This window comes from Mytilus californianus, unplaced genomic scaffold (assembly GCF_021869535.1).
Source record: "Mytilus californianus isolate M0D057914Y unplaced genomic scaffold, xbMytCali1.0.p SCAF_19, whole genome shotgun sequence".
In the NCBI taxonomy this organism is placed as follows: Eukaryota; Metazoa; Mollusca; class Bivalvia; order Mytilida; family Mytilidae; genus Mytilus; species Mytilus californianus.
In genome coordinates this window covers 12,107,246-12,132,502 of record NW_026262667.1, presented here as the reverse complement: position 1 = coordinate 12,132,502, position 25,257 = coordinate 12,107,246, and the positions used below count along the sequence as shown (strand labels likewise).

The 25,257-nt window shown below is 33.4% G+C and overlaps 1 protein-coding gene across 2 annotated transcripts in view; it reads left to right on the top strand.

Moving 5' to 3' along the window:
- The window catches only part of LOC127726952 (RNA-splicing ligase RtcB homolog), a 28,958-nt gene extending 12,695 nt beyond the window's left edge, over positions 1-16,263 (top strand). For both annotated transcript variants that reach the window (XM_052234327.1, XM_052234328.1), the window contains exons 9-13: positions 3,406-3,581; positions 4,889-5,188; positions 7,080-7,199; positions 7,836-7,878; positions 12,500-16,263. In XM_052234327.1, the coding sequence (XP_052090287.1) occupies positions 3,406-3,581; positions 4,889-5,188; positions 7,080-7,199; positions 7,836-7,878; positions 12,500-12,564 (704 nt within the window). In that variant the 3' untranslated portion in view covers positions 12,565-16,263. The remainder of the gene's footprint in view (positions 1-3,405; positions 3,582-4,888; positions 5,189-7,079; positions 7,200-7,835; positions 7,879-12,499) is intronic.
- The last annotated feature ends 8,994 nt before the right edge of the window (positions 16,264-25,257 follow it).

Genomic DNA, 25,257 nt, shown 5'->3' with positions numbered 1-25,257 from the left:
CATCTATCTTGCTGCAATTATTGCAACAATAAAAACATCACAAAAATTTCTGAATTTCTGAATTGACATTTTAATCCATTATTGAACTGATTGAGCATTTCAGTTTTATGGTTGATAGTAAACATTCATACTCATTTATAAAAGTTAAAATACTTTAAAAAAACCAAGAAGTTCACTTGTAGAATACCTGCAACAGCAAGTTATATTTGAATATTCAGGGCACTTCAAAGATATACTTTACGACAAAAGAGATGATTTCAGCTTCCCAATTGTGAACTTTCCATTTCTATGTAGCAACATTCAAGCAGTGCCTGCATACGGAGTATATATCTCCCAATTGATACGATATTCCCGGGCTTGTATTTCCTATCATGATTTCCTTGATAGAGGATTGCTGCTCACAAGGAAGCTATTAAACCAAGAGTTCCAAATGCTGAAGTTGAAATCATCCCTTCGTAAATTTTACGGACGCCATCACGAGTTGGTTGACCGTTATGGAATAACCGTTTCACAGATGATATCGGATATGTTCCTTATGTCGTAACTACAATAATCTTCCCTTTTCACGAATGTGAACTTCCGAATTAGACTATTTACCGGATTTGTAATAACATAAGCAACACGACGGGTGCCACATGTGGAGCAGGATCTGCTTACCCTTCCGGAGCACCTGAGATCACCCCCAGTTTTTGGTGGGGTTCGTGTTGCTTAGACTTTAGTTTTCTATGTTGTGTCATCTGTACTATTATTTGTCTGTTTGTCTTTTTATTTTGGCCATGGCGTTGTCTGTTTGTTTTCGATCTATGAGTTTGAATGTCCCTATGGTATCTTTCGTCCCTCTTTCATTTACTCATTTCACTCATTCTGAAAGTTATTGTTTGTCTTTTGTGGGGTTTGCTCTTTGATGAAGGCTGTATAAGGCACTGTATTTATTTATATCCCACTGATGTGTTAACGTTGCATTTTGGGTACAGACGTGCAGCTGGGATTAAAATATACCCTCCATACATATTTAAAAGTCTTGTAAAAATCATAACCTAATTATGAATGTCATGGCAAAATCATTACCCATTCATATATTTCTTGGTTATCACATATACACATCTTAATTTGGTTTGAAGGTATAATTTGACTTGTATCATTTGAAGACTCAGCAGATAAAAATGTTTACCACATATCCTATTAATTAGATATAAGGAGTGGTGCAAAGTATATACAGATGTCTTATTGAAAAATGAAATCACTTACCGATCGACAAAAATTACCTGAGTGAAATTGCAAATCCTTGATATAATTGACATTTTTATGCCCCGCCGTAGCGGAGGGGGCATTAAGTTTTACTCTTGACCGTCAGTACGTATGTACGTACGTCTCAAAATTGGTTTCCGTTCTCTAACTTTAGTTTGCCTCAACCAAATGTTATGAAACTTATACACAATGCTTAATACCACAAAACACAGATCAAGTTTGAATTTTGGTGGCGTCACTTTAACCGTTCTAGAGTTATGCCCCTTTACAAATGGAAAAATTGCTGAATTTTTCGTTTCCGTTCTCTAACTTTAGTTTGCCTCAACCAAATGTTATGAAACTTATACACAATGCTTAATACCACAAAACACAGATCAAGTTTGAATTTTGGTGGCGTCACTTTAACCGTTCTAGAGTTATGCCCCTTTACAAATGGAAAAATTGCTGAATTTTTCATTTCCGTTCTCTAACTTTAGTTTGCCTCAACCAAATGTTATGAAACTTATACACAATGCTTATTACCACAAAACACAGATCAAGTTTCAATTTTGGTGGAGTCACTTTTACCGTTCTAGAGTTATGCCCCTTTACAAATGGAAAAATTGCTGAATTTTTCATTTCCGTTCTCTAACTTTAGTTTGCCTCAACCAAATGTTATGAAACTTATGCACAATGCTTATTACCACAAAACTCAGATCAAGTACAAATTTTGGTGGAGTCACTTTTACATTTCTTGAGTTTTATCCCTTTATAATGTTATATGCAAGCGGGGGCATCATCTGTGTCCCATGGACACATTTCCCTTTTTTTAGCTCACCGGGGCCCGAATGGCCTCATGTGAGCTTATGCCATCACTTGGCGTCCGTCGTCTGTCGTCGTCGTGTATCGTCATCGTCTGTCGTCGTAAACTATTTAAAAAATCTTCTCCTCTGAAACTACTGGGCAAAATACCTTCAAACTTTAACTAAATGTTCCTTAGGGTATCTAGTTTATAAATTGTATTCGAAGTTTTGATCCATCGACAAACATGGCCGCCATGGCTAAAAATAGAACATACGGGTCAAATGTAGTTTTTGGCTTATATCTCAAAAACTAAAGCTTTTAGAGCAAATCTGACATGGGGTAAAATTGTTCAATTAGGCAAGATCTATCAGCTGTGAAATTTTCAGATGAATCGGACAACCCATTGTTGGGTTGCTGCCACCGAATTGGTAGTTTTAACAAAATTTTGCAGTTTTTTGTTATTTTGAATATTATTATAGATATATTTAAACTGTAAGCAGCAATAATGTTCAGCAAAGTAAGATCTACAAAAAAGTTAATATGACCATAATTGTCAATTGACCCCTTAAGGAGTTATTGCCCTTTAAAGACAATTTTACACAATTTGTTCATCAAGTTTGCTAACATTTTAAAAAAATCTTCTCCTCTGAAATTACTGGGCCAATTACCTTCAAACTTTAACTAAATGTTCCTTAGGGTATCTTGTTTATAAATTGTATCCGAAGTTTGTATCCATCGACAAACATGGCCGCCATGGCTAAAAATAGAACATAAGGGTCAAATGCAGTTTTTGGCTTATATCTCAAAAACTAAATCTTTTAGAGCAAATCTGACATGCGGTAAAATTGTTTAATTGGTCAAGATCTATCGGCCCTGAAATTATCAGACGAATCGAACAACCCATTGTTGGGTTGCTGCCACCGAATTGGTAGTTTTAACAAAATTTTGCAGTTTTTTGTTATTATTTTGAATATTATTATAGATATATATAAACTGTAAGCAGCAATAATGTTCAGCAAAGTAAGATCTACAAAAAAGTTAATATGACCAAAATTGTCAATTGACCCTTAAGGAGTTATTGCCCTTTAAAGACAATTTTACACAATTTATTCATCAAGTTTGCTAACATTTAAAAATCTTCTCCTCTGAAATACAGGAGAGCCTCTTTTTATGTATTGTCATGCAATACTCACAGAATGCTTGTTTTTTTTAAAGTTACCCTTCCAGCAGCACATCTTAGTATACCTTCATATAGGAATTGACCTCTCTCCTTTTACATCCACATTCTTTGGTCAATGGTGGAAAATGGTCTCATTGAAAATCATACTAAATCTCTTTATTTTTATATTGTGTTATGTTTTATTTTAACCAAAGATGCCCTTGTTGCCATGGAAAAGGCTATGAAGCGTGACAAGATTGATACAAATGACAGACAGCTGGCTTGTGCAAAAATCAACTCTGTAGAAGGTCAAGATTACTTGAAAGGCATGGCATCAGCTGCTAATTATGCATGGGTCAACAGGTCAAGTATGACCTTTTTAGCTAGACAGGTAAATTATCTTGTAATTTCTTTAATAATTTGCTGAAATATTATTCTATTTATAGCTGATATTTATTGAATGTAGATTTATTAAATAAGATATGTTGCATCAGTAAAAAAGTAGCAATAACAAAGCTGCTAGTCCTTCAGTTATTACAGGCAGGAATTGGCTCGTCCATATACCACATATACATTTCTTTGATTGAGTCTACAGCTTATTTGTTATAACTTTGTTTGCAAATATTCAGTTTTCTTTGGGAATTATTATTTGTATCAATTAGTTTACAAAGATCATAATTATGATTGACTTCAGTTGTTTTTCTGTGTCTACTCTATATGCCATGCATCCACTATTAAGCAGTCACTCATTGGGACTACCAAAAGTGACCACTTAAATGAGGTTCAAAATTCAAACATAATTTTAATATCGAATCAATACATTGCCTGAACAATTTTTATACGCCAGTTTACGGGACGTATTATGGAATACCTTGGTCCATCCGTCTGTCCGTTCGTCATCAACATTTCTTGACAATAACTCAAAAACGCTTTAACCAATTTGCATGAAACTTTGCTAAAGTGTTAATATCTATCGACGTGAGCTCCCTTTTGATTCTTATAAATTTTAGATTTTACATTTCTGAGTTATGGGGTTTTATTCATTAGAAAAGGGGGATTTTCCAGTTTTCGGACAATAACTCAAAAACACTTTTACCAATTTGCATGAAACTTTTGTGAATTATTTATATCTATTGACGTGAGCTCCCTTTCGATTTTTATAAATTTCAGATTTTACGTTTCCAAGTTATGGGATTTTATTCATAAAAAAGGGGGGATTATCCAGTTTTCGGACAATTACTCAAAAGTGCTTTGAGCAGTTTTCATGAAACTTTGGTGACTGCTTTATATCTATTAAAATAACCTCCCTTTAGTTTTTTATAAATTTCTGATATGACATTGAGGAGTTATGGAACTTAATTTTTTAAAAGCGACGGGCGTGTCATGCGCTCATGGCCCAGCTTTTTATTCATATTCAAGTTCTTTTTCTGGGTACAAAAATAACATACAATAGAGAGATTTCAAGGGGAAGTAACTCAAGTAAGCAGAAATGTGTTTGCGATCCATTATTTTAATTGCACATTGTAGTAATTAAATGAAGTTTGAATAACTCAAACTTATTTAAAGAGTTATTTAGTCAAAACTATAAAAAAAACATGTTAGAAAATTATAGCATTCTCATTATTTTACCAAAAGTTGATTATAATTCTACACTGTTACTTGGACTTTAAACTCACGACTTCCATATGTCAATTTCAGGCATTTGCCAAAATGTTTAATACTACACCAGATGATTTAGATATGCAAGTTATTTATGATGTTTCACACAACATAGCTAAATTTGAAGAACATTATCTTGATGGAAAACAAAAAACATTACTGGTTCATCGAAAAGGTTCTACACGTGCCTTCCCTCCACATCACCCATTGATACCAGTAGACTATCAGCTGACTGGACAACCTGTTCTGATTGGTGGAACAATGGGAACCTGTAGTTATGTGTTGACAGGAACTGAACAAGGAATGGTGGAAACTTTTGGCAGCACATGCCATGGAGCAGTGAGTAAACTTGAAAATTAAAAAAAACATTTTATGGCTGCAAGATGTAAATTTTGTTTTTAAGCCACATATTGTTTGGTTGCTGCCTCAGACATTAAACTGCATATGTTTTCTGATAAATAACCGATTTGACCTACTGGTACTGCTGTACAAAAATTTTAACCTCAAGAAATTGCTGATGTAAATCAATAATGTTTCTTTTTTACATCCCCAATATTGTTAAACAACTAATTTTTGTGAGCAATATATTTTCGTGCCTTCCACAAGTTAAAAAGATAATGCAAATGAAGATCATCTGGAATATTTCTAACATTGATCTTCTTTCATTTGATTACGAGAACAAAGTAGAAAATTAGGACAAACTCGAGAACAAAATTTGTTTTCAGTAGTTGTGAATCTTGCATGTTTTTGTCATTTTCTGCTGGTATTTGACTATATGTACTGTTAATATTAATGAGATTGGGATAAAGGACAATCAGAAAGCATTCCAACAAAACAAGTTAACAAAAATATATATCTAAATGTTTCCATATTGTCTAAAATGATATACAAGTACCCAATACCTTATTAGAAACCTTTATTTTCAATGTCAGTACTTTTTATGCCCCCGCTGTAGCGGTGGGGCATTAAGTTTTACCCTTGTCCGTCTGTACGTACGTCCCAAAATTGGTTTCCGTTCTCTAAATTGAGTTTGCCTCAACCAAATGTTATGAAACTTATACACAATGCTTATTACCACAAAACACAGATCAAGTTTGGATTTTGGTGGCGTCACTTTAACCGTTCTAGAGTTATGATCCTTTATAAATGGAAAAATTGCAAAATTTTTAGTTTCCGTTCCCCTCACTTAAGTTTGCCTCAACAAAATGTTATGAAACTTATACACAATGCTTAATACCACAAACCACAGATCAAGTTTGAATTTTGGTGGCATCACTTTCACAGTTAAAGAGTTATGCCCCTTTATAAATGGAAAAATTGCAAAATTTTTATTTTCTTCTAAATATCAAGTAATTTTTAAAATTGGAGTTATCTTCCTTTGTCCATGATTATAGTTGAATCAATTACAATCAATGCTTTATACAATGCAATGTTTAATTTTGACTTCCACTGATAAAACACAGATCAAGTTGAATTTGGGTAGTGTCACTTTAACCCTTTTATAAATCAAAAGATTGCAAAATTTTTAGTTTCCATTCTCTAACTAAAGTTTGCCCCAACCAAACATTATGAAACCTATACACAATATTCATTACCACAAAACTAAGATCAATTACAAATTTTTTGTTTCCGTTTTCTAACTTACTTTAGTTTGCCTCAACCAAATGTTATGAAACTTGTACACAATGCTTATTACTACATAATACAGATTAAATACAAAATTTGGTGGCGACCCTTTTACCATTCTTGAGTTATAAACATAAAAATTGCTGACTTTTTCGTCTCCGTTCTCTAACTTTAGTTTGTCTCAACCAAATTTTATAAAACTTATACACAACTGTTCTAGAGTTATTATTATTTACAAATCGAAAAATTGCTGAATTTTTAGTTTCTGTTCTCTACTTAAGTTAGCCTCAACCAAATGTTATGAGACTTACACACAATGTTTATTACCACAAAACTCAGATCAAGTTTAAATTTGGGTAGCGTCACTTTTACAGTTCTTCAGTTATGTCCCTTTATAACTATATGATATGCAAGCGGGGGCATCATCTGTGTCCACATGTGGACACTATCCACATTTATTTTAACAAATTTTGAGGAAGATGGGGAAATCAATTGAAACTTATAAAGAATACGAGCTAAATATGAGGATATTTGCAATAAAAATCCTTCGAATTACTTAGAAAAAAATGATTACAAATATAACACCTTCACCATTTAATTCTAGGGAAGGGCTCTGTCTAGAGCAAAATCTCGTAGAAATCTTGACTACACATCTGTATTAGCTGCCCTTGAAGAGCAGGGGATCAGTATACGAGTGGCATCACCTAAGCTTGTTATGGAGGAGGTAAGAAGGCTTAATACCCAGCATCCAATGCAAAAAAATGGCAGAAATATAAACCACTGAATATATGAATATTGAAAACTTTTTTTCCAAAATTTTGAACCCATATACCTATTATCAATATAAAAAAGGTTACAAATACTGTATATAATAAGCAATACTTAAAATGAAATTTAATCACTTTAATATTTCAATAGATGTAACATTTGGTCATTTAAAATAAATTTTCTGGTTTTCCGACAATGACATCTAAAAAATGGATGAGGGAGTCAGGGTATTCGATTTTCGTATTTATTATTTATTATTTTGTTGATATTGACCTTTTTTTTTTTAAACACTTTATGTATTCTTGTTTAGAATAATATACCAAGAGGTTATTAAATAAATAAAAATAAAAATAATACAACACAATACATAGAGAAGACAAATATCTAGTCAACAAAACATTTCACAAAAATCTAATTTACCAACAACACGAGAAAATCTGAGGATGTATGTGTTTCCTTTCTAGAAATATATAATTTGTAACAATCTGATAGATATGCTGTTGTTGTTTCAATGACTCTCAAGCTCCCAACAACCAAGCATTCCTACAAAACAGAATAATAGATTAAATGAGATTATGTATATACTTTGTAGGCACCAGCATCTTACAAAAACGTAACAGATGTTGTTGACACATGTAAGTATGAGTTATGTGTACTGATAATAATACCCAACTCTAGGATAGAACTGATAATACCCCCACTCTAGGATAGTACTGATAATACCCCCACTCTAGGATAGTACTGATAATACCCCAACTCTAGGATAGAACTGATAATACCCCCACTCTAGGATAGTACTGATAATACCCCCACTCTAGGATAGTACTGATAATACCCCAACTCTAGGATAGAACTGATAATACCCCCACTCTAGGATAGTACTGGTAATACCCCCACTCTAGGATAGAACTGATAATACCCCCACTCTAGGATAGTACTGATAATACCCCCACTCTAGGATAGAACTGATAATACCTCCCACTCTAGGATAGTACTGGTACTACCCCACTCTAGGATAGTACTGATAATACCCCCCACTCTAGGATAGTACTGATAATACCCCCCACTCTAGGATAGTACTGATAATACCCCTACTCTAGGATAGTACTGATAATACCCCCACTCTAGGATAGTACTGATAATACCCAAATTCTAGGATAGTACTGATAATACCCCCCATTCTAGGATAGTCCTGATAATACCCCCACTCTAGGATAGTCCTGATAATACCCCCATTCTAGGATAGTCCTGATGATACCCCCCATTCTAGGATAGTCCTGATAATACCCCCACTCTAGGATAGTACTGATAATACCCCCATTCTAGGATAGTCCTGATGATACCCCCCCCCCCCACTCAAGGATAGTCCTGATAATACCCCCATTCTACGATAGTACTGATAATACCCCCCACTCTAGGATAGTACTGATAATACCCCCATTCTAGGATAGTAGTGATTATACCCCCACTCTAGGATAGTACTGATAATACCCCCCATTCTACGATAGTACTGATAATACCCCCCATTCTAGGATAGTACTTATAATACCCCCATTCTAGGATAGTACTGATAATACCCCCCATTCTAGGATAGTACTGATAATAACCCCCATTCTAGGATAGTACTGATAATACCCCCCATTCTAGGATAGTCCTGATAATACCCCCCACTCAAGGATAGTCCTGATAATACCCCCATTCTAGGATAGTCCTGATAATACCCCCACCCTAGGATAGTCCTGATAATACCCCCCATTCTAGGATAGTACTGATAATACTCCCCCCCCCCCCCCCATTCTAGGATAGTCCTGATAATACCCCCCACTCAAGGATAGTCCTGATAATACCCCATTCTAGGATAGTCCTGATAATACCCCCCATTCTAGGATAGTCCTGATAATACCCCCACTCTAAGATAGTCCTGATAATACCCCCCATTCTAGGATAGTACTGATAATACCCCATTCTAGGATAGTCCTGATAATACCCCCCATTCTAGGATAGTCGTGATAATACCCCCCACTCAAGGATAATCCTGATAATACCCCCCACTCAAGGATAGTCCTGATAATTCCCCCATTCTAGGATAGTCCTGATAATACCCCCCATTCTAGGATAGTCCTGATAATACCCCCCATTCTAGGATAGTCCTGATAATACCCCCCACCCAAGGATAGTCCTGATAATACCCCCATTCTAGGATAGTCCTGATAATACCCCCCATTCTAGGATAGTCCTGATAATACCCCCCATTCTAGGATAGTCCTGATAATACCCCCCACTCAAGGATAGTCCTGATAATACCCCCATTCTAGGATAGTCCTGATAATACCCCCCACTCTAGGATAGAACTGATAATACCCCCACTCTAGGATAGTACTGATAATACCCGAACTCTAGGATAGAACTGATAATACCCCCACTCTAGGATAGTACTGGTAATACCCCCACTCTAGGATAGAACTGATAATACCCCCACTCTAGGATAGTACTGATAATACCCCAACTCTAGGATAGAACTGATAATACCCCCACTCTAGGATAGTACTGGTAATACCCCCACTCTAGGATAGAACTGATAATACCCCCACTCTAGGATAGTACTGATAATACCCCCACTCTAGGATAGAACTGATAATACCTCCCACTCTAGGATAGTACTGGTACTACCCCACTCTAGGATAGTACTGATAATACCCCCCATTCTAGGATAGTACTGATAATACCCCCCACTCTAGGATAGTACTGATAATACCCCCACTCTAGGATAGTACTGATATTACCCCCCACTCTAGGATAGTACTGATAATACCCCCCATTCTACGATAGTACTGATAATACCCCCCCATTCTAGGATAGTACTTATAATACCCCCATTCTAGGATAGTACTGATAATACCCCCCATTCTAGGATAGTACTGATAATAACCCCCATTCTAGGATAGTACTGATAATACCCCCATTCTAGGATAGTCCTGATAATACCCCCACTCAAGGATAGTCCTGATAATACCCCCATTCTAGGATAGTCCTGATAATACCCCCACCCTAGGATAGTCCTGATAATACCCCCCATTCTAGGATAGTACTGATAATACTACCCCCCCCCCCCCCCCCCCCCCCATTCTAGGATAGTCCTGATAATACCCCCCACTCAAGGATAGTCCTGATAATACCCCATTCTAGGATAGTCCTGATAATACCCCCCATTCTAGGATAGTCCTGATAATACCCCCACTCTAAGATAGTCCTGATAATACCCCCCATTCTAGGATAGTACTGATAATACCCCATTCTAGGATAGTCCTGATAATACCCCCCATTCTAGGATAGTCGTGATAATACCCCCCACTCAAGGATAATCCTGATAATACCCCCCACTCAAGGATAGTCCTGATAATTCCCCCATTCTAGGATAGTCCTGATAATACCCCCCATTCTAGGATAGTCCTGATAATACCCCCCATTCTAGGATAGTCCTGATAATACCCCCCACTCAAGGATAGTCCTGATAATACCCCCATTCTAGGATAGTCCTGATAATACCCCCCATTCTAGGATAGTCCTGATAATACCCCCACTCTAGGATAGTCCTGATAATACCCCCCATTCTAGGATAGTCCTGATAATACCTCCCACTCAAGGATAGTCCTGATAATACCTCCCACTCAAGGATAGTCCTGATGATACCCCCACTCTAGGATAGTCCTGATGATACCCCCCATTCTAGGATAGTCCTGATAATACCCCTCATTCTAGGATAGTACTGATAATACCCCCCACTCTAGGATAGTTCTGATAATACCCCCATTATAGGATAGAGTGCAGTTTTGTTGTTGACACATGTAAGTATGAGTTATTTTTACTGATGATGCCCCCACTCTAGGATAGACTGCAGTATTGTTGTTGACACATGTAAGTATGAGTTATTTTTACTGATGATGCCCCCACTCTAGGATAGACTGCAGTATTGTTGTTGACACATGTAAGTATGAGTTATTTTTACTGATGATGCCCCCACTCTAGGATAGACTGCAGTTTTGTTGTTGACACATGTAAGTATGAGTTATTTTTACTGATGATGCCCCCATTCTAGGATAGAGTGCAGTACTGTTGTTGACATATGTAAGTATGAGTTAGTTTGCACTGATGATACCCCCACTCTAGGATAGACTGCAGTATTGTTGTTGACACATGTAAGTATGAGTTAGTTTGCACTGATGATACCCCCACTCTAGGATAGAGTGCAGTATTGTTGTTGACACGTGTAAGTATGAGTTATGTGTACTGAAAATATCCCTACTCTAGGATAGAGTGCAGTATTGCAACCACCATGTCTTTTCATCCAACAAATATTTTTTGTCACATTTTTCTCTGAAACTACTTAATAGAATACCTTCAAATTTGGTTATCAGCTTAATGGTGATGGATTGTAAAGTGCAAGCAGTTTTTGGATCAGTCAGATTCGAACTTCTTGTCTGCTGATACTTTTTTCAATATGTTAAATGAACCTTAATTTTTCATCACTCTTCTCTCAAGTACTGCTGAACATAATTTGGACAGCAGTTCAGCAGTGAAAAGTTGAGCTTGTTTTTATGAGCATTTCAGATCTGTCAGACACTTACTTCCTGTTATTAACTATCAATACAATACAATATGCTTTATTTAAAAACACTCAAGTACTGCTGAACAGAATGGCTTCATATTTGGACAGCATTTTAAATGTGATAAATTGAGCTTTTTTTATGAGCATTTCAGATCTGTCAGACATTTACTTCCTGTTTTCAAATACTGTGAATTATGAGTGGGTGTATGCTAAGCATGACAATGTGAAAATTATTATCATCAAAATGCACCAAATGATTCATTTGACAGAGATATTTTGAAGCTATTCTGGTAGTACTTTTAAAGAACTGTAAAAAACACATGCCCTCTTTTATCACGTGCCCTGTAAAAATGTAGGTATAGGATATTCTGTATATCTGGGTTTTGTTGTGTGTGAAAGTCTTTATGTTAGAAATCCACATAAGTATATAAGTACTTTTTCCCCAAATCTATCTTATTAAGTTACTTTGACATGCTATTTAAGCTTAAGTGACTTTGATGAATTTTTCATTTAGGATCTTTTTTCAAGAAGCCACAAAGATTTTTCAATGATTTTTCAAAGTTTCATTTCCCTTGTACAGATTATACAGTACCAGTTAAAACACATGTGTTGTAGGTATCATTTTAACAATAGTTCTTATCATATTATAGGTCAGGCAGCAGGCATTAGTCAGAAAGCTATCAAACTTCGACCGATTGCTGTAATCAAAGGATGATTTAGGCTTACAGTTACTTGGCATAAATGGTGCTGGTGGTAGATCAATCCAAGCTTGTGTGATATAGACCTCATCGAAACATTGTGCAATGTTGAAATGCAAAGATGTGTTCCATTTCATGATATTATCTAAATGTGTTAATATTCCTTTTGATCTGGTATCTAAACTCGAAGGGCAACATCACTACCTTTACATCATGTATACGAAAGAAACTTTTAGTTCTCCAGTGTTCTTCGTACTGAATTGACCTCTTGTGTGTTGCTCATGCACCATATTATCCAGGAAATCTCCAGTGTTCTTAATAAATTGACCTCTTGTTTGTTGTTCATGCACCTTATTGACAAAGATAATAATCCTGTATAATCCATTTGTATCATCTGATTTATACAGGCAATTTCACGTAAATATCCTGTGAACTTTTCATATTTAGTATTTAGAGAAGTATATCACAAGTAACCATCATGTAAATTTTACAATAGATATTTTCGGTTTTATGAGTGTACGCATGAACATTATGTGAATTAGCTTAATCATCTAATTTTTGTATCAAATTTTAAAAATTATGAGCTTTTTTAAAAAAAAACAAGAACAATTAATCCTGGAAAATTATTGATTTAAATTAACTTAAAATTCATGTAAAGTTAATGTTCACTGACAGCTAAATTTGTTGTGAATTTACATGCTATTTTCAATGTAAAATCTCATTTCTCAAGAAATTCACACAAGTGAAAAAGAATTTGTATATAAGTCAAGCATGTTACTTTAAAATAATAATATTTATCAGATTTGAATGAGTTTTTGTAATCAGTTGTTATTTTCGGATATGATTAATAGTGAAATATAACAAGATGAAATACATTTACATGAACAATCTGGGATTTTGAGATTCAGTTTCTAATCTCTTTTTTAAATTTGATGGATAGTTGTCTCATTGGTAATTATAGCATATCTCCTAATATTTATGTTTTATACGTAAAAAAAAATTTTGAAAAAAAATTGATATTTATGTAAAAAGTGTAATTGTTTAGAAATCCATGAGTGTGAACACAATCTTGTGCACATTGGCACACTTTATAACAAGACTTTGTTTACCAATTCCAAGATCCTTATCCATTTTGTATTGTAAAGAACAATCACAAATTGTTGATATATAAAAGAAGTTTTGTTGAGGCGGTGATATCTTTGGTTAGTTCCAATTTGTTACATCTGATGTAGTTCACTTCACATTTTTGTTATGTCTCTTTGTCTGTATGTTTAAAACCTGTTTAAGGTAAAATTAAATCAATTAGAAAACAAAAACTAATCCAAGTCATGGGGGGAGGGGGGGTCTCAACATACAAATTTTGGTACAGACGTCCAGCTGTGGTTTGTTACACATCAATTACTTTGTTCAACCTTCATGGAAGGTTGGGATTGACTTTGGGGGTTATGGCCAGGAACAAATACTTAAGTATTAGTCAATGGATCTCTATAAAATTGTACCACAAGGTTCCATACCACACACAGAAAGTTGGGGTCGATTTTGTGGGTTGTGGCTTTAATCGTTAAGAAACTAGAGGCCAAATAGGGGCCAAAAACAAGACTTTTCTAATTCTGGCTAAGCTGGTTCTAACATAAATTATTTCTGATCTATATAAAGAAACAAAAAATACTGATATGGCAGGAGATACACATCAAACAGGGTGTGTAAATTGTTATATTTAGTTTGTAAACAGATTTACTAAGTATTGCCCAACAGCAAAGTATTGCACAACAGCAAGAAATCTTCAGTTGAAAATAAATACAAATCTTTTAACCAATTTCAATGAGGATTATTTTAAAGTCTTGAATTGTTTGATGTTTTTATCATGTATTACTATATTGGATATTTGGACATTTTTAAATAGGTCTACATTGAGGTCCAAAGGGTCCAATATTAGACTTTATTTGATTTCATCAAAAACTGAATTCTTGTGGTTCTATGATATGCTGAATCTAACTGTGCATTCAGATTTTTAATTTTGGGTCCTGTTTTCAAATTAGTCCATATTAAGGTCCAAAGGGTCCAAAATTAAACTTTGTTTGAATTCATTTTTTTTTTTATATGCTGAATCTAACCATGGAATTAAATTTTGGATATTGGACCATTAAGTAAATTAAATGTCCCATTTCAAATTTTTCAGTTATCTGATCACATTTATTCTGTGTCAGAAATCTATAATGTGTCAAATATTTAATCACTATCCAAATTCAGAGCTGTGTCAAACTTGAATATTGTGTCCATACTTGCCCCAACTGTTCAGAGTTCGACCTCTGCGGTTGTATCCAGCTGCTCCAGGCGGAGCGCATTTTTTACAGTTAACATTGAAAGACAGTCTGGGATAAAAAAAAATTTACATGATAAATTTGTGTTTCATGTATTGTTATGAAACTTGTATCTTCAAGACCAAAAAATAGCATCTAAAGAAAAAGTTGAATATTTTTTTTAATTTTGTATTTTGCTGATAAATGGACTCACTTTTTAAGTTAACATTACACTTTAACACTGACAGCAGCAATCGCAGGTGAGACACAGGGTTCCGCCGAACCCCTTATGAATTTTATATATTTCTCAGCTATTATGACATCTTATTTAGACATTAACTACATAAGATCGTTCATATTATTAGATAAAGAGATCAGAACACATTTTTTACATACATCTTTATAGAAGATGAACATTTATGACTCATTGACATGTAAAAACCTACCCATTGATACATTACCTCCGTGAAATTGCACCCCATTGGTATGGTTGACATTCCAAAATAGTGACTCATACCAGTGGTACGTCTGTGTAAACCTTTATATAGGAAGAGAGTCCCCCCCCCCCCCAAAAAAAAATGCCAAAAGTACTCAGCGAAGTATAAAAAAATTATTCAAACACTCCATTGATATATTTTAATATTGATTTTATTTCTTCCTTTTTATAAAACTACTGCAAGGTAAATTTTGTATACTGTGGATTCATTATTATTCGTTGGATACCAATTTTCGTGGATTTCGTGGTTACCCTTAAACCACGAATTCCAATGTCTAACGAATTACAAATTTTCTATAGGAATGTATGCAGACTTTGGAAAAACCACGAAATCAAATGTCCACGAAAATGCAAGTTTTCCTCAATCCACGAAAATTGGTACCCACGAAAATAAATGAATCCACAGTATCTAGTTACTTTTGACCTGACACATAGTTTTGCTACATTAGTGCTAATTTGTTATATTGTTTTTGTTAGAAGATTGGTACACTAACAAGAAGGAAATATTGTTTTTATTACTGCATGTAAATTCAGAATTTTTTGCCAGCATTTATTATTACCATTTATGAAGAATGGGAAATTTATCATTCCAACATTAGTAAATGCAGCATACAAATAATACTATCAAATTTTTTTTATCAGTTTTATTTTTTGTGATACCTATTTCATCACAATTTTTACAATAATAAAAACATTGAAAAATTTCTGAATTTACTGTATTGTACAATACAATTAGTGGCCATCATCTGTAGCATAATAGAATGTACAAGTATAACTACATATCAAAATCATGTGACATTAAATTCATGTATTGTGGGACTTGCACAGGAGTTATAATGGGATTTGAATCCCAGTTGAATTTATTTAAGTTATTAGATGTTGTCATGAAAAGCATAAAGAAATAAAACTAATTCAATTTACTGGTAGTTATCTTGTCTTTTTCTTTTTCATGATGTACCAGTAGCCATTGTTTATTAATGTCCCAGCTGCTATTGTTTATTAATATCCTAGTAGCCATTGTTTATTAATGTCCCAGGAGCCTCATTAGTGGTTGTCTTAAGCAAGATTTGATGACCAGCAAATCAGAACTTCAAATAAGTCAACCTGCCTGAGATTGTCAGGTGACCCCTTGTAGGATTAGTTGCCTTTGAATGATGATTTTTACCTTTTTTGTGTTTTTTGGCTATAATTTTGAAAAAGTAAATTAGATATAGATAGTTTTAACTGGAAAAATGACGATCTACAAATAATTGATATAAGAAGATGCGGTATGAGTGCCAATGAGACAACTTTCCATCCAAGTCACAATCTGTAAAAGTAAACCTTTATAGGTCAAAGTACAGCCTTCAACACGGAGCCTTGGCTCACACCGTACAGCATGCTATAAAGGGCCCCAAAAATTACTAGTGTAAAAGCAACCAAACAGGAAAACCAACGGTCTAATCTATATAAAAAACGAGAACCGAGAAACACTTATGAACCACATCAACAAATGACAACCACTGAAAATCAGGTTCCTGACTTAGGACAGGTGCAAACAAATGCAGTGGGTTTAAACGTTTTAATAGGCGCCAACCTTCACCCTACCTGAAACAATAGTGTAACATCACAACATAGAAAGACACACTATAAAATATCAATTGAAATGGCTCAACTCAATCAAAAGACATATTAACAAAAACAAGTGAACATACACTGAACGAATAAATTTAATCTATGACACAATATAAATACAAAATTAATAAAACAAGGGGGTTAGATGTTTAATAATATTAGAAAGACAACCATAACCTTGGACAAAATGCCGCCAACTAAAATAACATACACGGGTCAATAAAAATAATTTTGTTGTAAGGTATACATGGAGTACGGAAATAATTTTGTTGTTCCTAGTACGAGAACAAAAGTGAAAATTTATCGACATACTAAACACTTATCAAAGGTGGTATATATTAAAAATAGTGAGACTAGATATAACACTGATTAAGTAAATATTAAATAACAAAAATGCATTACAAATTGTATCAACAGGTCAAATTAACACGAAAGTACGATTTGAGAGTACTCTCAGTTACTGAAAGCTATTTAAAAGCCAAAAACAATTAATGATAAAAAATCATGCATCAGAGACTAAAATCAACTAAAACACATCCCAGGGATTTAGTGTTTTAACTACATACACCATATCTGGATTTCGACAATTAATGTCTCTTCAGTGATGTTAGGAATCGAAACGGTATTTGGAAGGCCATATAATTTACCTCAATTTAGGATAGACTCTTGAATTTTGAGGAGTCGAAATAGGATGAACAGATCATATAAACCCAAAGGCAAATATAATACAAGCCCAAACAAAAAAAATACAATATATAGATAGAGTAATCTCTATATAGAAAATGAACATGGATGTGTATTTATACATCCCAAAAAAACGTTTCAAAAGAATACAAATTTAGTTATGTTTTAATGTGCTGATGACAAAATGGATATTTGTGCCAATGTAAACTATATTCAAAGATCTAATTACAACATTGGTAAGATAACCTTTACTAATAAGTTTGTTTAAAGGTGTGATGAGTTTACACGGATCACATAGTGATTTCCGCTCTTTTAGTACAATATTACCGTAAAATTTAGGATGTGAAATACCATTTTTAATATGTTTTCTACAGGTACAGCCAAATTTACTAATCAAATCTTTGTATCTATGAAAAATTAAGTAAAAGTTTTAAGCAATTTATGGTAACGAAATCCCTGACTTAATAATTTACCAGTGATGCATTGATTACGTTCGTTAAAATCTATGACATCACTACACACACGAGCATAACGAACGAGTTGGGATATATAAACACCGTATGATGGAGCCAAAGGAACATCGCTGTCTAAAAAGGGAAAATTAACAATAGGGAATGAAAAATCGTCTCTTTTGTCATAAATTTTAGTATGGAGTTCCCCTTTAAAAATTGAAATGTCTAAATCTAGAAAAGGACAACTACTGCTGTTTATATTAGATTTATTTAAAGTAAGTTCCTTTGGGTAAATTTCGGTAGTATATTTAGAGAACTCTAGATTATTTAACGAAAAAATATCATCAAGGTAACGGTAGGTATTGTTGAATGTATCAACCAAATGTAACAATGACATGTCTTTACTGAGTTTGGTCATAAACTGAGATTCATAGCAATACAGGAATAAATCTGCTATTAAAGGGGCGCAGTTAGTGCCCATATGAATACCTACTACCTGTCGATACATTTTATCGCCTAAACGTACATATATGTTGTCCAGGAGAAAATTAAAAGCTTCAATCATATCTTCACATTTCCAGTAAGTGTATCTAGCATACTTTCCTTTTTCGTTACAGAAAAGGCTTTAACTGAGTTACAGCAAATAAATTGCAATGAGATTTTTCAAAAGACCATTTAATTAAATGTGAAAACTTTTTCTTGATAAGATTGTGTGGAAGTGTAGTGTAGAGAGTAGAAAAATCATAACTGTCAACAGAATTAAAAGGACCATCAAAAGCATGTTTTTTATCTAAAACCTCTAATGAATTTTTAACACTCCAAAAATAATTAATACCATTATTTTCATAAGCTTTATCACAAAAGTTAATACAAGTTCTTTGATAGTAGTAAGGGAGGTAGTTAGAAGCACTGACAGATTAGTAGTAGAAAACTTACTAGATGAGGAGATGAAAAGGAATTTAAATGGTTGTTTGTGTAATTTAGGTATAGTCGGGACTTTCTAATGTTCAAAAACAGACATATAACAAACACAGGGCAAAAACAGAGATCAACATAGCCAAAATCATTGGCTGACTCCTTAAAGGAGTTATTTCCCTTGAATAACAGTGTTTTATGATAGAAACTTTACTAAATAGAGAGAAACTGTAAATAGCAAAAATGATCAGCATAATAAAATCATTAAATAAGTAGGAGTTATTGCCCTTAGTTTGTGATTTGTTTTTTTTATTTTTGCATTTTTACCTTACAGGTGTAATACCACCAAATCATAGTACATCACATCCGGTTTCAATCAAAAAAGGGTTGAAAAAAAAATTCCCTTGAATTTGACAGTTGTAGGAAATAAATCCTACATTTCATTGCAGTAAGAAATTTCTGAGTCATAAACATATATCTTGGGTGTTTTAAAGCACCCTTCTTTTTTTTTGGGTGATTCTATCAAATATTTTGGAAACTTGAGGTTACATAGTTACTAAAGCTTGTAAACGGGAAACAATGGGGTGAAAATTTGATTGGTTAACTTCCACTGATGGTTATTATCTTATTTGCAATGCAATGTTATGTGAAATTTTGTCTATAGTACTGGACAGGATAAAACTTTACTCATGCCAAGTATTTCTTTATTTGAAACATAGATAAATTCTGCACAATTTTTTGAAAAGTGCCAATTTAACAAAATCTAATGGGGAAAAAAACAATGGTGGTATTACTCCTACATTTTAAAAGCTATAAAAATTATCAATTGAATACTTTCATGAATTATTGCCCCTAAATTAAAAATTTATCAATTTTTTGGTTCCTTTTTGCTTGCCATCTTTAATACTATAATGGATATAATGAAACTTGGTCCTGCAAAAATGACCAGCATGAGTTTGGCCAACACAGTTTCCATTCAACACAAATATTCTTGTATCAATTTTTATGCAAAAATCCCAAGCCTCTAGAGTTGTGTCCCTTGTTTCTAAGAATAATAGTTTATTTTTGGGTATTTGTCTGTCAATGACACAACAATCCAATGAGGAAAATAACTAAAAGACATCTACAGGGCCATGGTAGTTGGGCTATCAAAAATTGGAAAAATCATTTGATAGCTTAACAACAATGGCCAGATGCTATGAGATTGTAATTCAATGCTTTTACTTACTTTTCTACACAGGTCAAGAAAATTTTTGCTATTGGGGAGGGGGAGGTGGGAGACAAAAATAGGTGGGAGATAAAAAAACATTCTAAAAGTGGGAGGTGGGAGAAGGGTGCCCCCTGTCCACCCCCTCATTGGTTCCAAGGGAGATACTATTATTCTACATAGTGATAAGTTGGCTAGGTATATTGTTTTACCCCAATGTATCCTATCATTTGTTTGACCACATTTCAGTGTGTGGGCTTATGATGTGAATTGTTAAAATTATATGCCAAATTACGGTTTCAACACATATTTCATAGTGTACTTAACATGGAAATGTGAAATTGTGAAATCAGTAGATTCTCTGGTACAAGTCAAGGTAGTTTACCATGAAGTTGTGGAACTAAGTACACATGTTCATAATGATGTCAGTTTTTATAAATCGTTGCTTTATCACAGTTTTGATCTTGATATCATGGTTCACATCACATGGTTCAATTAACATGAAAATGAGGGAGTGCCAGCAGTGCTTATCATATATTTATTTCAAAATGCACAATGAACCCAACTTACATGCAACTTATAGAAAAATGAAAATATAAGAACATTGTGAAGCAGCTCAATAAAATTTAACTTATGTTGATGTGTAATACAAAAATTTAATCAACTTTAGAAACAATACTGTTCACTTGTAATTTTATTTTACTGTAATGAGAATTTATCAAAACTTTTAAAGGGGCGTTAGCTGTCAAATTTATGTTCACCGATTTGACTCAAATTCTCAAATTTGATTTATAACATACTACAAAAACGTATATCCAAATCATAAAAAGTCTAATAGCAAGTGAATAATTCATTAGTGATGTTTCTTTGCTTATTTTGACAATACTGAACCAAACTGGCTGCTAAAAGCGAATTTATATCACTATTTCATTTTTATTAATGATTGAACAATAAAAAAAATCATATTTTATTTTTTCCTATATCTCGTAGCTAATGCCCCTTTAAATAAACCCAATTCAACTATTTTATTGCAAAAAATACCGGTTTAAAAAAAAACTTAAAAGTTAAAAATTAAGCTCTTTCTTCTCGAAAGCAAGCATTTTGCTCATTGTTGCAACCTATGGTTGCTTACATCCACATCATTTGGACTCTGGTGGATAGTTGTCTACTCCTTATTTTTTATTAAGTTACTAACCTATGTTTTATTTTACGAGTTGTGCAAGATCTCACTTCACTCTACAACACATCTCAAAATCATTAAAATGACAATCTAATGGAAATTGAATCTACTGTCTTTAATTCATTTACCAGCATTATACATATCTAACTTCAAGGATTTTAGTCTAGTGAAAAACTAAAATCAGTTCAAGATTGAAATATGGTAATAATAAAGCGAATGGTTAATTTGAGATCTTAATTTCATAATTTCAAATTGTTACAACCAGTTATACAACATTTAACACAGGTTTAATCTTTTTAAGATATTCATTACGAGTTGCTGAGTTTTGTTTTAGTAGCTTAATTTAAGAAGGGACCTTTATGTTTATATACATAACTTTTTTTCAACAGACTGGATAAATTACAATTGTGCAATATAAAGATTAGTTCTAGCATTAAAGGGCATATTATACATGTTCTTTCCTAATATAGAAAAGTTGAGTTCAGCAAGACTTAATTATACCCCATGCCTAGTTAATTAATCCAGAAATTATTTTTAATCAAAGAACTGTACCTCCTGGGGCCTTAATCTGGATAATCTACTGGATTATTAACACCTTGGGAATTTTTCACGTCTGGGTTGGTTTGTTTGGGGAATTTTTCACCGCAATACATGTTCCATATTGCAACTTGCTATTCAATGTTAGATTGGAGTTTTAAATTGATTTGTATATACATAGAATTTAAAATGTTATGCATATTGCTGGAAAACCACTTATTTTGTAGCTTGAGAATATCTTACCCTTTTTGCAAATTAACAGACCAATATTACTTTGATTGATTGTTGATGGTCAATGCTAAACGTCCAGTGGCAAATATGTCATGCATATTCAGGGTGAGATCAAATTAACAATAAATACAATAAGTAAGTCCTGTTATAGAGGCCGTCTGGGATATTACAAAGTAAGGTGTTGATATTTGAAATAATGTCTGCAGGTAGAGATGCATTCACTACTAATTTTATCATTTGGCCACCAGAACCCTTCATTGTAAAAGTATTCGTTCATAGAATCTATTACGCCAGTCAATGGATATGTAAATATACAACATAATTCATTTAAACTTTAAAGCCATTTCTTTCAGATTTTAGAAAATTTGGGAAACACATAGGAATTTCTACAGCAGGACAAGACAGGTTTTCTCTGAATAGTAGTGATCTTTACAGCAGGTTCGACTGTAGATGTCTTTTTTCTTAAATGTGTTGCTGTTTCATCGACAAAACCTATCTTCTTTTTTTCAGAGTAATCATGGATAATGACTCATCTGCCCAATCTACATAATCCTACACATACAAACATTTTTGGTTAAACAAAAACATTAAACAGATTTGTGTCACCACATGCTGATTGAAACTTAAATATTTGATATTTTTTTTATAATACAGTAACCTAATTTAATTGAATTAATGACTAATGAAATATTACTAGTTTAGGCAGTTATAACAGGTATTAATAAAAGGAGGGATAAGCCAATCAGACAGCAACCTTCCCAGCAATAAAGAACATCATTAAAGACATAAAGGTCAAGTTAAGCTCTTCATCATCTCAACTTTATCCAAGTTGAATATAAATTTACCATAGACTACCAAAGATCTGCCATCAAAATTAACCAATAATAATTGATATAACTAAAGACACCTTCCAGGTCACAACAATTAACCAATAATAATTGATATAACTAAAGACACCTTCAAGGTCACAAAAATTAACCAATAATAATTGATATAACTAAAGACAACTTCAAGGTCACACAGAACTAACTTTGGGCAGGCACATTTACTTGGTTTTTTCTGAGTTCTCATCCCCTCCCCCTTTTTCTATCTCAATCAAGTGAATAACAAAAGGTATACACAATATAATTATTACTAACAATAAAACAAAACATGCACAAGTGAAAAATTGTCAAATATGATTTAAAGGAGATATGGGGTAAACATCAATGAGACAGCAACCCTAAGACACAAATAACCAAAAGCCATTTAGAGGTCATTAACTTCTTCAACAATAGACCGGTATCCTTACAATGTGTCAAGCCTTAAATCACCCTCAGTCTAAATTGAATTAAGAAATACTGAATAAATTAAGCAGAAAGTATCAAAGGTCTACTATCAAATAAATTCTGCAATAACTGGTAAACAAGCACAATGTATTGAATCTTCTGATATAGAAGTTATGCCGTCTTACACTCTAATACCAGCCACTGTACATATGAGTATATTTCATTCAATGGGAGCATAGCCAGTGTAGTGTCTTGTACAATGCCGAAAGTAAATCAGTAAATTTCAAGACTGAAAAGAAATAAAAATTTCAAATTTGTTCAGGCTGTTATTGAGTACCGGTACATCGATATCAAACCCTTAAAATACAAGACGCAATGCTTTTACACAAGTATATTTATAACTTTTATAAATAACCTGACGATTTGAAGGACTATGCTAATTCCTTTTTGTTTTGTACATGATATAATACCATAATACCAGCAAAATTTACATACACATTTATAGAGGATTTGAATTGAATTGAAAAGCGTTTGTATCATTTTGAGTCCAGACTTAGTTAATGTATTCATTTATACATAGTAGCAAAGGGGTATTAATTAAGAATAACACTTTTCACAAATAAAAAAGATTAATTAAAATTTCGATCCCTTTTATGCTGTTTTGTTTTCGCTCTCTTTGTCAAGCCTGTTGACGACGTTGTATTATTACTCTTTCATATACATTCATATCATAATCCGGGAGGATTTCGATTATGAAAAGGAAATAGACGAAGAGAAATTAATCCAGCTGTTATGCAGGTCTTATAAGTTTAAAATGTTGTGGCTATTCTGTTCGCTTTGTAACCTCCAATCCATATAAAATGAATTAAGCCTTTTTCATTTTCGAAATGTATCAAAATAGTTTAATCACAAAATATTTGTAGGTTTTCTTCTTACTTTTTGGCATTCAGTGTGTGTAATACACAAACAAATGTTTTCCGTAACACTAGTAACTTTCTTTTTTTAATAAACATTTGTAAAATAAATCTATTGTGCTAAATCATTCAGGTAAAATGTATATTATTTCTTCGGTTTTCTTTAAAAGACCTTGCTAATAAAGAAAGATTCTACAACAGTAAGATGCTGTGTGATGATGAAACAACATACAACACAAAAAATACTTAAACAGTAAATTGAAACCAATCGAGATTATGTTACCACCCTGAAAGTTGCTCTTATGTTTTAAAATTCTTTCTCTGATATGAAGTAACGCTGACACCATAAATGGGATGTCTTCCCCTAAACAATCCTTCTTTGTGGAAATGTTGCACCAGAATTTTTTTCCTAACATTATTGATCTTTATTTTTATTGTATTTGATATAATTATCAAAGAATCTTAATTCAAATTGTGCGAAGTTGAATACTTTTTTGAAGATATATTAGTAGTAATGCCATTTTCTCAAAGACTTTGGTGACTTTTGATATATGACTATATTTTGCTATTATGTTAATATTTAATGCGAAAACTAACAATTATACCTAAAATATACACCCCTTTGGTAATTGCATGGACTAAAGACAGGAATTATCGACCTCCTTAGAAGTAATGTAGACATCCTCCGGGTTAAACAAGTCCGGGAGCCACAACTATGATGCAGTAAACGTTAATAGAGGCATCAACTGTGAAGTATATACAGCATGAAGAACTATCCATTCCCAATGATGGGTAGGTGAAATACACAACGATGATTATAAGCTGTGCACAACGCCTACGCAACACTCTTTTGGATCACTCCTGAACTACTGTTGGTCCATACTGGGTACTTTCTTAACTAAACCAGGATGT